Consider the following 14,510-nt stretch of genomic DNA (forward strand, 5'->3'; position numbering starts at 1 on the left):
TACTGTTCTAGTGAACAGGCATTCTTTACAGCCTCTTTCAATTAGAAAAACTTAGCCTGAAATTTTGATGTTATGTTGGACATTCCTGAAGATTTCAGCCTCAGTGGGTGTGCTAGAGACATAGGAGATTTTTTGCCTTTTTTGTTTTGTTTTGTTTGTTTGGGGTTTTTTGTTGTTTTTTTTTTTAATTACCGTGAATTATTATTGCTTTGTACTGTTTTAACCTTTTGCCTTGCAAATGTTCGTAACGTGGTTCAGAAATTAAGACTATGAAAGTCACTTAGTTTTATGGAATATTTCTTTTGCTTACTATTTTATGAAGTTACTATTGAGCAGAATTTTTACCCTTGTAAAATTTTTACCCTTGTTTGTACATGAACCATGTACAAACTTACAAGTTGGTTTTATATTGTTGTTGCATATGGTGTTTCATCTTGTGAGGGTTATTGATAAATTGAAATTCAACACATGCTGGTAAGAGACAGGATAGGTGTATTGTGTTTGTGTGGCAAGGTTTTGGTAGCCGGGGGGCTACAAGGGGTGGCTTCTGTGAGAAGCTGCTGGAAGCTTCCCCCATGTCCAGCACAGCCAATGCCAGCTCCAGGATGGACCCATTGCTGGCCAAGGATGAGCCCATCAGCCATGGTGGTGGCACCTCTGGCATAATGTATTTGAGAAGGGTAAAAATTGCTTTTCAAGAACAACCACAGCCAGAGAGAGGACTGAGACTGTGAAACAATTCTGCACACCCCAAGGTCAGCGAGGAAGGAGTGGGGAGGAGGCACTCCAGGTGCCAGAGCAGAGATCCCTCTGCAGCCTGTGGTGCAGACCATGGTGGGGCTGCCTCTGCAGCCCATGGAGGTCCATGGTGGAACAGAGATCCATTTGCAGCCTGTGGGAGGGACCCCATGCTGGAGTAGGGGAAGAAGCAGAGAGGTGTGATGAACTGACTGCTGCCTCCATTCCCTGTCTCCCTGTGCCACTGGAGGAGAGGAGGGAGAGACCAATGGGAATGAAATTGAGCCAGGAAAGAAAGGAGGGGTGGGGAGGAAGGTATTTTAAAATTTGGTTTTATTTCTCATTACCCTGCTCTTAATAGTAGTAAATTAAACTTGTTTCCCCAGGTTGAGTATGTTTTGCCTGCAACAGTAATAGGTGAGCAGTCTTTCCCTGTGTTCCTCTTCACCCATGAGCCTTATGTTATATTTTCCTTTCCCCGTCCAGCTGAGGAGGGAAATGATAGAATGACTTCAGTGGGCATCTGGCATCCAACCAGGGTGAAGCCACCACAATAGGCTGTAAATGGGAATAGGTGTTACACCATCAAAGCCAATGACTGCAGTGGCCTTCAGAGTGGATGATGTTCCTTCTAACTTTATGGTGGAATTTTAAACTGTGTATACATAGTGCATTTTTCTTCAAATAAAGCAGACCTATGGAATGAAAATGGAATAATTATTTTTAAATTATTAGTTTGACTTTTATTAAGTTGTAAATAAGTGATTGTTAAAATAGTCTTTTTCTTTTCCCCCCAGCTGTAGCAGAAGTGCAACTTCGTGATGATCAATATACCCTTGACCACATGCGTGCTTTTGGCATGTATAATTATCTTCACCTTGATTCCTGGTACCAGGATAATGTCTACTATGTTGATCAGTTTGGAAGGGTTATGAATCTGTCAGTGACTCTGGTAAGAATAAACTTTTTTTTTAAATCATTGAATTTGAATAGATGGGGGTAGATGAGAGAGAAAATATGGTTAATAGGATCCAAATGCAAAAACTGGGGGAAGCTATTGCCAGGAAGGCAGGTTGATCAGCAAAAATACATTTCAGCAGGAAGGATGAAGGGATTTCAAGTGAGATTTCTGACTTCTTTTTGTTAATAGCATTGTGTTAGTACTGCAACAGTGTGTGATGTCCCACCCCTAAGGGGAAGGGAGCATGCAGGAATTAAAAGTGTTTGTGGTCAAAAGGAACAACAAAAGTCAGAGAGTCCACAAAAGCTTACAAAGTTATTTTAGTGAATTACACACTTGGCATGGAAATTGGTATGTTAGTCCCTGATCTCCTAGTGTAATCACACAGAAGTGGGTTTTGGACAAGGGAGCAGAGTGAAAAGAAGAGAAAAGGAGAGGGGAAGGAAGGAGGGAAGAGAGGAAGAGGAGAATTAAGAAGGGTGAGAGAGACAGAAAGGAAGAAAAAGAGAAAAAGAAATCACCAGTCCTGGCTCCAGCACTGATCAAGGTAATGGGGATGTCCAGGGTCTTGGAGGTGCTGCCCAGGCTTGGTGAGGGATACCTTTTTATGGATAGGTTTCTCTTCCCTGAAAATAAGTGACTCACTTTCTATGCAATTTAGTTATCATGTGCAGTTTGTTCTTCCCAACCTTTCTGGAAATGGGCTGGAGGGCTTCAGGGGTCTTCGGTGATCTTAGTTGCCCCCTATAGTCCATACCCACTTCTCATTCTCGTTCCTGCAGTTGTGCTGTACTGTGCTATGCTTATCTCCAGGAGCTAGAACAAGGATATTTGTCCCAGAAAAGTCCTGTGCTACCTCTGTATGGCCACCTTCTTCATCCTGTTCTTTCTCACAGCGTGTTATTACCAACAGCTTGGCCCAACAGCCACCTGGCTATCGGTGTTGGAGACACACACATTAGCCCCTTTTCTTCTAGGCTTCTACATAGTGTTGGATCTGCTTCCTTTCTGGGGAAGGTAGACATAAATGGCAAGCTGAAGAAAATGGTAGACACTCTTTTCTAGTTGCTGTATTTATTTGATGTTTGTTTGCTAACTTGAAAATCCAGTCATTGTAGATATAAGGAGAGAAAGAAGCATAGTAGAATTAGAAATGCAAGCCATTGAGGACTAATAGCTTAATCTAGACATCATTTTTGGTACCAAAAAGATCCTGGTGACCCTGGGGAAACTTGAAATAGTGTAAGCAAGCTAAGCTAAGTCTGAAAAACTTGAGTTTCCCACTTTTATACTGTTGGTACTCAAGTAGTCAAAATTTGTATTTCTTTTTAGCCATGGTGCTTTAGTTTCCTTTACAGAGTTATTCTTCATTCCAGAGTGGAAATGACATGGCTTTATGGACACTATGTTTCTGGAATGTACAATTATAGTGCTTGGTCACTAAGGAATAAAAGACTATATGGAAAGAAAAATACCCATTGTCATGCTATCAGGGAATTTGACTTGTAACCCTGTGGGCAATGCGTGAGTTTTTGAGAGCATATGTCTGTGCAAGATTCTGAGGACATGAATTACTAGGTCAGGACTAAGGTGATAAAAATGCTGAAATTGTAGGTTTAGATTTTTCAGGAAATACAGTTTTCCAGAGGATGATAGGCTGAGAACTGAAGCTGCAAAATAGTTCCTTTGCTTTTCGTAGAATATAGAAGCAGTTGGGGCCTTTGGCAGACTCCTACTGAGGCAAAATAATTTTCTAGGACGTCTTCCAAATCTTTTGAACTTATCTGGATTCCTAGGAGGAACATCTAAAAGAAAGGAACTTGCCAGGGAAAGCCGCCTGTGAGCAGTGGCTTGTCACAGTCTCATTTTTCATGTTTTATCCTTGAGGTTGGTTAACCTTGGCTTGCTGCTGGATATCCACCAGGCACTCTCTTGCTCCCCATGTTCAACGAGATGGGGAGAAAATAAGACACAGAGGTTTATGAATATCTGCCTTACTCTTGTTTTCTGTGGGCTGTAGGGGGACAGCTGCAGGCAAACTTCTGCTCCCCACCACCGTCTTGGCTGACAGGCTCAGCTGTGCCCAATGGTGACTCCCGTGGAGCCAGTTGGAAGTGGCTGTATGTGGCGTGGGACAGCCCTGGCCCCTTCGCACTGAGGCCACCCCTGCAGAACCCTCATTCCTGCACGACACAGACACATTCCCTTATTAGGAGGGTACTGTGTGTGTAAATTTATTTCTTAGCAGATAAAGGATTTTACAACAGGCAGTAAATTGACGTAAGAAATATTCTTCCCCAGAACCAATTTCAAGATAACGACACTTTATTAATATCTTGTCACAAGTTTCAGTTCCACCTGAACTGGGAAATAAAACTGATTAAACTGTGAAATAAACAGGCACTATCTTGTGTCCTAATACACAATACAGTGCTGTTTTGCAAAGGAAACATGTTTGCATATGTATAAAAAGGAATGTGTGTTCAGAAACATCAACAAGGTGTCACATTGCAAATGTGCCTGGCCATATATTAGTCAAATGTATATTACAAGTAAGACAGGTTTAGACCAAGTATAGCTTACAATTAAAATTCATTTCAGTCTTCTTTAAAACAGAAGATTGAACAGGGTAACAAGTTCATCCTAAATCCAGAGTGAAAGAACACATAGGCTAACACATTATTTCCAGTTTTATGTCTTATTTCTGTTGCAATTTTGATTCTAACGTAAGTGTGTTGCTTATCCATAAAGCATGAATTATCCATGCAACTTAGGTGTTTAGAAAGATGTCATCTGTGAAGGCAAAAAGTGTATGTAATACCTTGCCACTTGCTCAAAATCACACATGATTGAAAAAAGAAAAGTGATCAACACAAGCAGTTTTTCAGTGTTGGTTGATGAGTATTCAGGTGGGTTTTTTTTACACCAGCTTGAGGAAGTTGTTACCCTAATTTGGCAGGAAATACTGTATAATAGCTTTAACATTCTGCTGTTGCAGCTGTTGGACTTCTTTCATTGAATAAGCAGCATTGATTGATACTTTGCTTTAAAGACCCAATGGGTAGAGTGGTGACAGGATTACTGAGTTGGGTTTTTATGATTGGGCATTTTTTTTGCATCTGACTTGACTTTGTTTGCTTGATGTTTGTAGTACTCGAATATAGCTGGAAAATACTCAAAGTTTTCTCCTCTAGCAGTTAAGTCCAAATACTTGGACTTGGTTTCTTGACTTTAAGCTCTTCTTGCAAAGACAACTTTGTTTCTTTTTTTGTTCAAATAATCAAATCAAGGAATTGTGGTAGGAACTCTTTTCACACTTAATTAAAACCTTAAATGGTGTCTATATTTTTTGAATCATCTTTTTGTCATCTTTTTGAATTCCAAGAAGAATTAGCTGTGGAATTCTGTTTCCATAACTTTCACTTCAATTCAGAACAACTGTTAGTGGCACCAGACAGAATGTGGGAATTCTGTTTAAAACAAGTCAGAATAAGGAAGCAGATAAAGTAAAGAATAACAAAATCTTTTAGTGTTCTGTTTCAGGGCTTTAAATACTTGTCTCTTTGTTATTCAGAGTGCTGAGTATGGACATTTTTGCACAGAGAGATATGTCAAATGCCTAGAGTATTTTGATTTTTTCATATAAACTTTTGTATTTGTTATTGCTATTTTGTGAGAATTACTGTATGACTTTTAGTTGTGTTTTTTTTTTCCTTTCCTTTTCTGGTATATTTTGTGTTTTCTCATTCCCTGTCTTTTCCTTGGAAAATTCATTTTCATTCTAAATCTTTTATGCAGTATCACATGTTTGTACACAAAGTATCGTGCTTAAACCCCAGCTGAAAATTAAGCACCAGTAAGCTGCTTACTTACTCCTCCTCTTCCATCCCCAGTAGGATGGGAAGGAGAGCCAGAGAACTAGAAGAAAGGTAAAATCCGTGGGTTGAGATAAAAAGTTTAGCAATTAACATAAAGTAAAATTTATTAATAATAATAATAGAAACAACAAAAATAGAAATGAAAAGGACGATAATAAAAAGAGAGAAATAAATCCCAAGGAAAAACGAGTGATGAATAATGGAGTTGCTCCTCACCTGCTGACCATCCCATCCCTGAGCAGGGATTGGTCCCTGCTGGACAGCTCCCTTGGGTTTATATACTGAGCATTATGCCATATGGTTTGGAATATCCCTTTGGCCAGTTTGTCAGCTGTCCTGGCCATGCTGTCTCCATTTCTTGTGTACCTCCTCATGGGCAGAGCATGGGAAACTGAAAAGTCTTTGACTTGGGGAAAGCACTGCTTAGCAACAACTGAAGCATGAGTGTGTTATCAACATTATTCTCATACTAGATACAGAACAAAGCATTGGGATGAAAATTACCTCTATCCCAGCCAAAACCAGGACAGTATGGCAAACTTTTTATGTCTTTGGAACAATACCATTTCTTAATGCAATTTAAAAAATTTAAGTGTTACAGGCACACTAAAGAAACTAAATAAAATGTCACTACTTAATTATGAAGGTAAGACATGCTTACTGAAATGGGGCCTGACATGGGGGAGTCAGGAATAGTAGGGGGACTTTTTAAGCCTACATTTTACATTTTGCCTCTTGTACCTGCACACTGGCTCCTCATCGTGAGCAACTGGAGTACAGCCTGGCTCGGTCTACCTGACTTTGCCTGTGGAGAAACCATTTGCTCAGAATTTCTACACAACTTTGAAACCTGGGCTTCTTCAAAGGCTCAAAATCAGGGTTAGTGTCATAGGCAGGTGAGGCAAATGAACTGCTTAAAGCAAAGGATTAGTTGTGATAGTGAAGGCACCCAGATGAAATCTGGAATAGATGAATAGAACGACAGAGGCCAAAAGGAAGCAGAGTACACTGTCAAGAGGTATAGAAGTGGGCAAAGCTAGAATTAAAGGCCAGTGGATAGGTAAGAGAGGCTGGGGAGTGAAAAAACAAAGGAAGAATCTTTGTAAGAATTGAAGAGGTGAAGAACTGAGTCTGACAAGAAGCTGTACTTAGTGTTTTCTTTAAGAAACTGTGTTGCTCTCATTTAAACATAATTGCAGTGAGTAAACCTGATTTCTGTTAAAACTGCAGTACTTTTAGCCAGTTCTTGATAGTAAAATACATGATTATAGAATGTCACCATCCCCTCATACTTCTGAAGTAGGGAATTACTGTTTAACCCCAGTTAACAAGCTGGTAAACAAAGAAACAGTAAGTTAAAAAGCAAATCTGACACAGAACGGTTTTGAGGGCAGGTTTTGTTTCAGCTTCAAGGAAGCCCATCCTTTTCATCATCAGAATGAGATTAAAAACTGTTCTAATAAATGCCTAAGGTTAAATTATTGTACAAAAAGGTTGTGAATAAGAGCATTGCTGTTCTTGCCTATTGAGAGAAAGGCTTTGTAGTGAAGATTATTTTTAATTTTTTCAGATTTATTGAGTTCTGAAATTCCCGCTCAGTGCTGATAAATCTGATGTGAGCTTTGAAGATAAAGTAGTAGATAAGTCTTTTTCTAATTGCATCCGAAACTCTTTGAAGCTTATTGTCTGTTAAGATTCACTTGAAGGCTAATAATAAACACGTGGTCTTCTGTAATGTTATATAATATAGCCCTGTAAATCACTTTTAAGAGGAATGCTGCTTCTTATTTTTATGATAAGATACATGGGATTTTGACTTTTTTTTCCTAGGCTCAGTAGTCATTGCTAGTTACTATGGAATAATTTCATTGTAGAAAAGACTCCTTTCAGTGAAATCTAAAAATTAAGTAAAATGTGAGGAAGCCAAAATTCTTGATATCTAGTGTCTGTGTGATATTTTTGGGGGTTGCAGGTTTGGTCTGTTTGCTTTTTTTTTCATTTTAATTCTTTCATTCTCGCCCACTGAATGTGTTAAAATCATTAGAATAGTTCAAGGGATGTAGTGATACAACTGAATCTACAAACTGACACTGAATGCTTCCAATAATTAAAAATCAAATTTGCATATTTTCCATTGCAGGTTTAATAACCTTAATGTAGCACACAGTAATCTCTAATATGAATTCAACTAGGCTGAAAAGGCAATCAGGCTATCTGCTTGTCATCTGGTCTTTTTTTCCTTTTGCTCATTAAAATAGTACTTACTCAAATCCAGTTTTTCTTGCTTACCTTTGAACATGTGTTAAATGCACATCTGATTTTACTAACATCTGGAAGGTATGTAGTATTTGAAATCCCCTCAGTTGCTGGATTCTCAACAGATGAGACCACGGTGTGCTTTGCATTCACCAGTGTGCTCTTTCTGTGTTGTATGCACATACCCAAGCACAAAGTACTCTTTTCGAGATGGTGCTTTGTATGTATATTTTTGATTGCTTATTTCACAGAGCAGAATAAGTGATTTTCTTTAGCTAGAAGTAGACATGTGTACAGAGTATTCCCCGCCCCCCCCCAAGCTACTGATAGTTTGAGAGAAAATAGAGGGACAGAAGATGATTAGCCAATTTGCGGCTGAATTTTGTAATGAGACAGTGTTTTAGTTTATGTTTTCACTGCTATTCCTTGGTCTCATGCCTTACTAAAGTAAAGATGGTCTTGAGACTAAGACACATTTTGTATGGAAAAAGTAATTACTTTTTCCTGCCCTGGGCTTTCAATACAGAAATGTTCTTCTGTTTGTGCTTCCTTTTGCATACTTGTAAATATCTTCAAAATTGTCCCTGTAATAGTTTTCTATTCTAAAATTCTGTTTTTCTATTTTTACAAATATATTTCTACTTAAATATATTTTTATTTTTGTGACACTAATGCAGATTTTAGTAACAAGGGTGAGAATTTCCCTCTTGTTAAACAGAGGTTTCTGATTTGTGGAGCTTCAAAAATAGCTGTAGATCAACTGATTGGAAATTAGCTTAGTGAAATAAAACAGTTTAGTTAGCTATATGATCACTAATTATATTCTCAACATAGTCTATTTGTTGTTGGATTAAAAAGATAAATTGGATTTAAAAAGGGAAATATTGATCTTTAAAGGCCAATCAAGCAGTTGTTTTTTTCTCCAGAGCTGACTTTATTTGTTCAAATACAAGTGGTACACTAGCTTGTAAAATATGTATGAAACCCATTGCATCTAATTTTGTTTCATTTATGATACATACATTCATATAATTCATATATATATATATATAAAAATAAAACAGTCTATGAGATGAGGGGAAAGGACCATAACTTCATGAGAAATGTTCCTCTAAGATACAGAAAAGACACAACAAGAATTCCTTTGTTTTATTATGACTGGAAGACCTATTTGAAGACCTCAGATCAGATCTTGAAGTCTACGAATCAGTGAAAGGGACAAGGTGCTGAATATGGTGTGGAGTTTATTTTAGAATTATAGAACAACCCAGATTGGAAGGGATCTCAAAAGATCATAGTGTCCAAGATTTCCTGGCAGAAGGAGCCTGGATGAGATTATATAGCACCCTGTCCAGTTACATCTTGAAAAACTCTAGTGAGGGAGATTCTACCATACCCTGATGAGGTTGTTCCAGTCACAGGTTATTCTTGTTGTAAAGAAATTCTCTTATGTCTAAATGAAACTCCTCCTGGTGCAACCACACAGATCCTGGCCTGTACTGGACTCTTCGAGTGTTCCATTCCAGATGCAGGATCTTGCACTTGTCTTTGCTTATCTTCACAAGGTTCTTGCTACCCCACTCCTCCAGGCTGGCTGGCTCTCTGTGCCAGATAGCTCTCCCTTATAACATGTCTGTCATCACCTGGCTTTGCATCATCAGCAAATGTGATGAGGGTGCTTTCAATCCCATCATCCAGGTAACTTATGAAGGTGTTCAACAGTGTGGGACCTGGTATCAGTGCTTGAGGGACCCCACTTGTGACAGACTGCCAGCCCATTTTATTTAACAGCTGATTAGTTCAGTTGAAAAACTTCAAGCAATTAAGTTCTATTTCAGTTATTTGAAAGATTGTAGAGACGTGACTGTGATGTTACTGAATCTCCAGTTTGCCTCTTATATTTTTCTGTGAGAATATTTTGTTTGTGATCTTCTTGCTGCAACCTGATCAACATCATAAGTAGCTGATCAAACTGTATTGCTGATTAAGGATATCCTGTTTTTTTTAAACTGTGATGCCAGTCTTTTCTAATCATAAAGATTTTGGCAGGTTTTTTTCCTCAACAAGCTTCTTGGGTATTCAGAGATTACTTCAGCACAAAAAATGTAGGTAAATCTTAGTCCTAAGAAGGCAGTGGCATTGCTGGCATTCCATGAACCAAATAATGAGCAGAGTTACAAAGCCTTACTCAGCAGAGAAGGATCTGTATGTGAGAGTGAAGGCACAAGATAAAGAATAATCCCTAAAAGATACCATGGAAGACATGCTGCTGTACTTAATGAAAATAACTGGAAATCTAATTTTCATCAGGAAAGCCATTTTTTCTGTTAGAATTATCAGGAAATAAAGAACACATCATAAGACTAAAGCAGGACTTCTAAGAACAACTACTGGAAATAAAGATGAAATCAGTTATCTAACATTCATTTTGCACTATTATTGTATAAAGATAATACAGTAGGAAATAATGGATTTTTTTTTTTAAATACAGTGGTATGTACAATTTTTTAAAAATCTGCATATCTTTATTGTTCACTGGAGAATAACATCATCCGCGCAATTTGTTCATTATAGTGTCTGTTTATTCATGCTCAAAAACTATCTGTAGTTTTGGTTAAGAAAGATTGTAGTGTGCCACTGCAACAGAATGCTAAATAAAGTTATCCTGAGGGGTAATAGAATTGTAGAATTGTTTAAGTTGAAAAAGACCTTTAGTATTGAGTCCAGCAAATCACCCAGCACTGCCAACTCCACTCAAGCACGTCCCTAAGTGCCATGTCCACATGTCTTTTAAATATCTCTAGGGAAGGTGACTCCACCAACTTCCCTGGGCAGTTTGTTCCAATGCTTGACAACCCTTTGGTGAGGAAATTTTTCTAATACTCAATCTAAACCTCCGCTGGCACAACTGGAGGCCACTTCCTCTTGTACTGTCACTTATTACTTGGGAGAAAAGACTGACCCACACCTGGCTACAACATCCTTTCAGGTAGTTGTAGAGACCAATAAGCTCTTCTCTAAGCCCCCTCTTCTCCAGACTAAACACCCCCAGCTCCTTCAGCTGCTCCTCATAAGACTTGTGCTCCAGAACCTTCGCTAGCTCTGTTGTTCTTTGCTGGATGTGGTCCAACACCTCAGGCTTGTTTCGTGAAGTGAGTGGCCCAAAACTGAACACAGGATTTGAGATACAGCCTCACTGTGCCAAGTACAGGGAGACAATCACTGCCCTGGTCCTACTGGCCACACTATTTCTGATACAAGTCAGGATGTCATTTGCCTTCTTGTCCACCTAAGCACTCTGTTGGCTTATGTTCAGCAGCTGTAGACCAGCGCTCCCATGTCCTTTTCCACTGGGCTGCTTTCCAGCCACTCTTCCCCAAGTTAATTTATTTTTAAGTCTCCACGTTTTTACTGGGACTAAAATTATATGAAGTAAGTGATTAATTACATGGGAATGCTAGGGGAAAAGAAATGAAAAGCCTTGATTTAATGCAAAATATAATTAATGCTGTAAAATAGAAAGAAAAGAAAAGAGTACTAAAATATCAATTAGGGAACACTCACAGAAACCAATTTATTGAAATTCCACCACCTTTTCCACATATGTGGGAATTACTCTTGCTAGCCACTTCTTTCCAAATATGCTTAATGACACAAAGAAGCCGGTACATTGCTGCTGAGATTTGGTATTCTTAATTTGTCTGTAATATTTACTGAAACTAATAAATGCCTCACAGACTCTTAGTTCATGACTGTTTGTTTATAGGACACTGCTCTACAAAAGCCAAGAGAAGTTTTCAGGCTGCCTTCAGACTTGACTGCGTGTGATAATCGCCTTTGTGCCTCGATACACTTCTCATCTGCCACACAGGTGACCCTTTCTGATGGTACAGGAAGACTATATTTAATTAAATCAGGCAAACGTGGAAATAATGCATCTGAAAAGTGGGAGGTGAGTCCTGCGTTAACATATTTAGGAGTTGTGTGTCTACCAAGTAATTCTTATTGTCGCATTTCTTATGAGAATTGTTCGTTGTAACTGAAGTATGTTTTTATATTTCTTGTGATTAATTTCTTGACATAATTCTTTTAAGGAGTCTTGATAAGAGTATTTTTTTTTATCCATATCAAAGTAATGTCTACATTAATAATGGTATTAATTATCCTAATTGGACACAACAAATATAATTAATTTACATTCCTACCTGAAACTGAGTCTCATGTTCTGTGGTGTGTTCGTCTTTGTTCATGAAAAACGAATCTGTTATAAAGTGCCTGCATTTTGCATCTATTTTCTTAATTAGAGGGAAGTTTCCTAAGTAATCAAGGATATTCTAGTATTGGCAGAAATATAGGTGTATATACTGAAGTGGAACATTTCAGGATGGTGCATTAGCTTCTTTCCCTATACTTTTTGAGAGTTCAGTAAAGGAAATTGGTCATCCTGTTCTTTGGCTGCTTCGTAATAAATACCAACTGATCTTTATTCTGTTCTTTATGTAAATTCTGATACATTGGAGTTACAAGTTACACTGGAGTTGTCAGTGGAACAAAAACACTTTATGTGTTCAGGTTCTGTCACCATTTAAATTGATTTCCTGAGACTGTAGAGCACCCAGTGGTTTTTCTGAATGGGTACTTTTTTGAGAAAAGCTGAAATACATAGTTTCTAGAATTAAAATTTCCTGTTATATGAACCAAATGTTAAACATCTTGTGCTACAAAATGTAGAGTCCTTCTGTATTTAATTATTTTGTGTTCACAGTGGTGCTTATTAGCCTTTCAATATAACATATTCAATATACTTGGCCTACCAGATATTGGATGGACTTTTCCTATCTGTATATATAAATAAAAATTAAAAGAATTCGAACCCCATCTTCTTCTAAACATGAATATTATATGCCTTAACTTCATTATAGGTTTTTCTTTTTTACTGTCCTTTGTAGTACTTCATAAATAAGGAAAATGGAATCTCTTTGCAAAAGATAGTACCCAAATAAAGAGATTCCTCCTCCCCTTATGTTTGATGATTAAACACTGGCAGTGATGCACTGGACCTTTTTATCTTAATGTTTGCACATGTCAAGGTCTACAAAGATTTTCAGAATGCTGGGGTGTCTAGAGAAGCAGTGAGGGCCTTGGGGAAATGCCTCCATTTTCATCTTGAGCATGAGACTGTTTCCCCAATTGATAGACAGTGTTTATGGATCCATATGTATCAGTTGCACCTCCACATTTTGTGGTAGTAAACAGCCATAATGCAGATGGGGTCACGGGTCTTTGTGCTTTGCTTAACAGACCCTTATAATGATTGTGTAATATAAAAATAATAACTAAAAACATTTGAATATAGTTGTTTGACAGTCACAGAAGGAGGAGCCAGAAATATGTGACATTCATGGATGCATACTGGCAGAGAGGTTTGTGGGAGGCAAACTGCTACTGATTCGATATTCACTGAAACCTTTCACTGCTTTCTGTGAAAGATCAGGGCTTCCAGGTTTAACTGTCTGACTTTTTTCAACATTTTTGTCTTCTAGATTGTGTTTAATGAAGAACTAGGGAGTCCATTTATTATAGCACACAGTGTTTCATTTGTAAAATCTGATACACATTCACTAGCTGTGCTCCTGCTTAGGGTAGAAAAAGATGAATTGGACACAAAAGGAAGTGGATTTCATGTTACCTTGGAATGGGTTACGATTGCAGAGATAAGCAAAGAGGGTAAGTGTTTTACATTTTTATTACTGGTGAGTAATGTTTAAAAAAATTAACAATTTTTTGTCTTAGAAGTTGCTTTTCCACAACTGCTGATATTTCTTTTCCCCAAAACTTCAACTTAGATTTTACATAGGTAATTTTTTCTTACATTTTGGGATCAAGTTATTGGTTGTATATCTAAATTCTGACAGACATTTGGAAAGCAGGAATATATTTTATATTAAATTTATATTTTTACTAATTATTATTTATGTTAATATATTTTATACATCTGTGGTGAAGATAACTAGAAAACAAGATAGAACTTTGATGTTATGAAATGCAGTTTTGTTTTAGCTTGGTCTTGTAAAATCGAGGTTATACAAAACTATTTGGAACTGCTGTCTGTTGTACTTTTCAAAATGTGTGCAGCTGGATATGGGTCTTTGGTTAGGGATTTTCTTGGTGTTTTTGTAGCTTCCAATTAATGTTGTAGTGATATTGGAATTAATATGAGATAAGTATAACACCTGTAACATAAAAAAATAAATGCTGCATATTCTAGGTTTTCCTACAGTGAGTATGAAGAATAACATAACTTTTATGTTAATTTTAGAGCTACACATTAAAAACATATTAGTTAGTGTATTAATACCTATTAATATATTATCCTAATAAAGTTTGGCAAATGTTACTTTATATGTTCAATATGACCCTACATACATAGATTAATATAATGATTTACATAAAGACCCCATACTTCACTGGCTGATTTAAAGATGCATGGATTAAATTAATCTACCTTCTTGGCAAGACTGTGATATGCTCTTGCTCATTATCTTCCAAGAAGTATAATTTTGATACCGATGGAAACAATCTTTGAATACTTGAACTAAAGCAGTTGATTGCATCCTGTGGTGTTAATAGTCAAATGTTACTCAGTCTCCTAGATATATTGAAGGACTGGACTGGAC

At 37.5% G+C, this 14,510-nt stretch overlaps 1 protein-coding gene across 1 annotated transcript in view; it reads left to right on the plus strand.

Annotated features, from left to right (window-relative positions):
- NUDCD1 (NudC domain containing 1) overlaps positions 1-14,510 on the plus strand; it is a 36,780-nt gene that overhangs the window by 7,140 nt on the left and 15,130 nt on the right. Inside the window, exons 2-4 of the mRNA XM_050305759.1 lie at positions 1,536-1,690; positions 11,600-11,785; positions 13,377-13,560. Coding sequence (XP_050161716.1) covers positions 1,536-1,690; positions 11,600-11,785; positions 13,377-13,560 — 525 coding nt within the window. The remainder of the gene's footprint in view (positions 1-1,535; positions 1,691-11,599; positions 11,786-13,376; positions 13,561-14,510) is intronic.

Source organism: Myiozetetes cayanensis, unplaced genomic scaffold (assembly GCF_022539395.1).
Source record: "Myiozetetes cayanensis isolate MyiCay16 unplaced genomic scaffold, myiCay2020 scf1, whole genome shotgun sequence".
Lineage (NCBI taxonomy): Eukaryota > Metazoa > Chordata > Aves > Passeriformes > Tyrannidae > Myiozetetes > Myiozetetes cayanensis.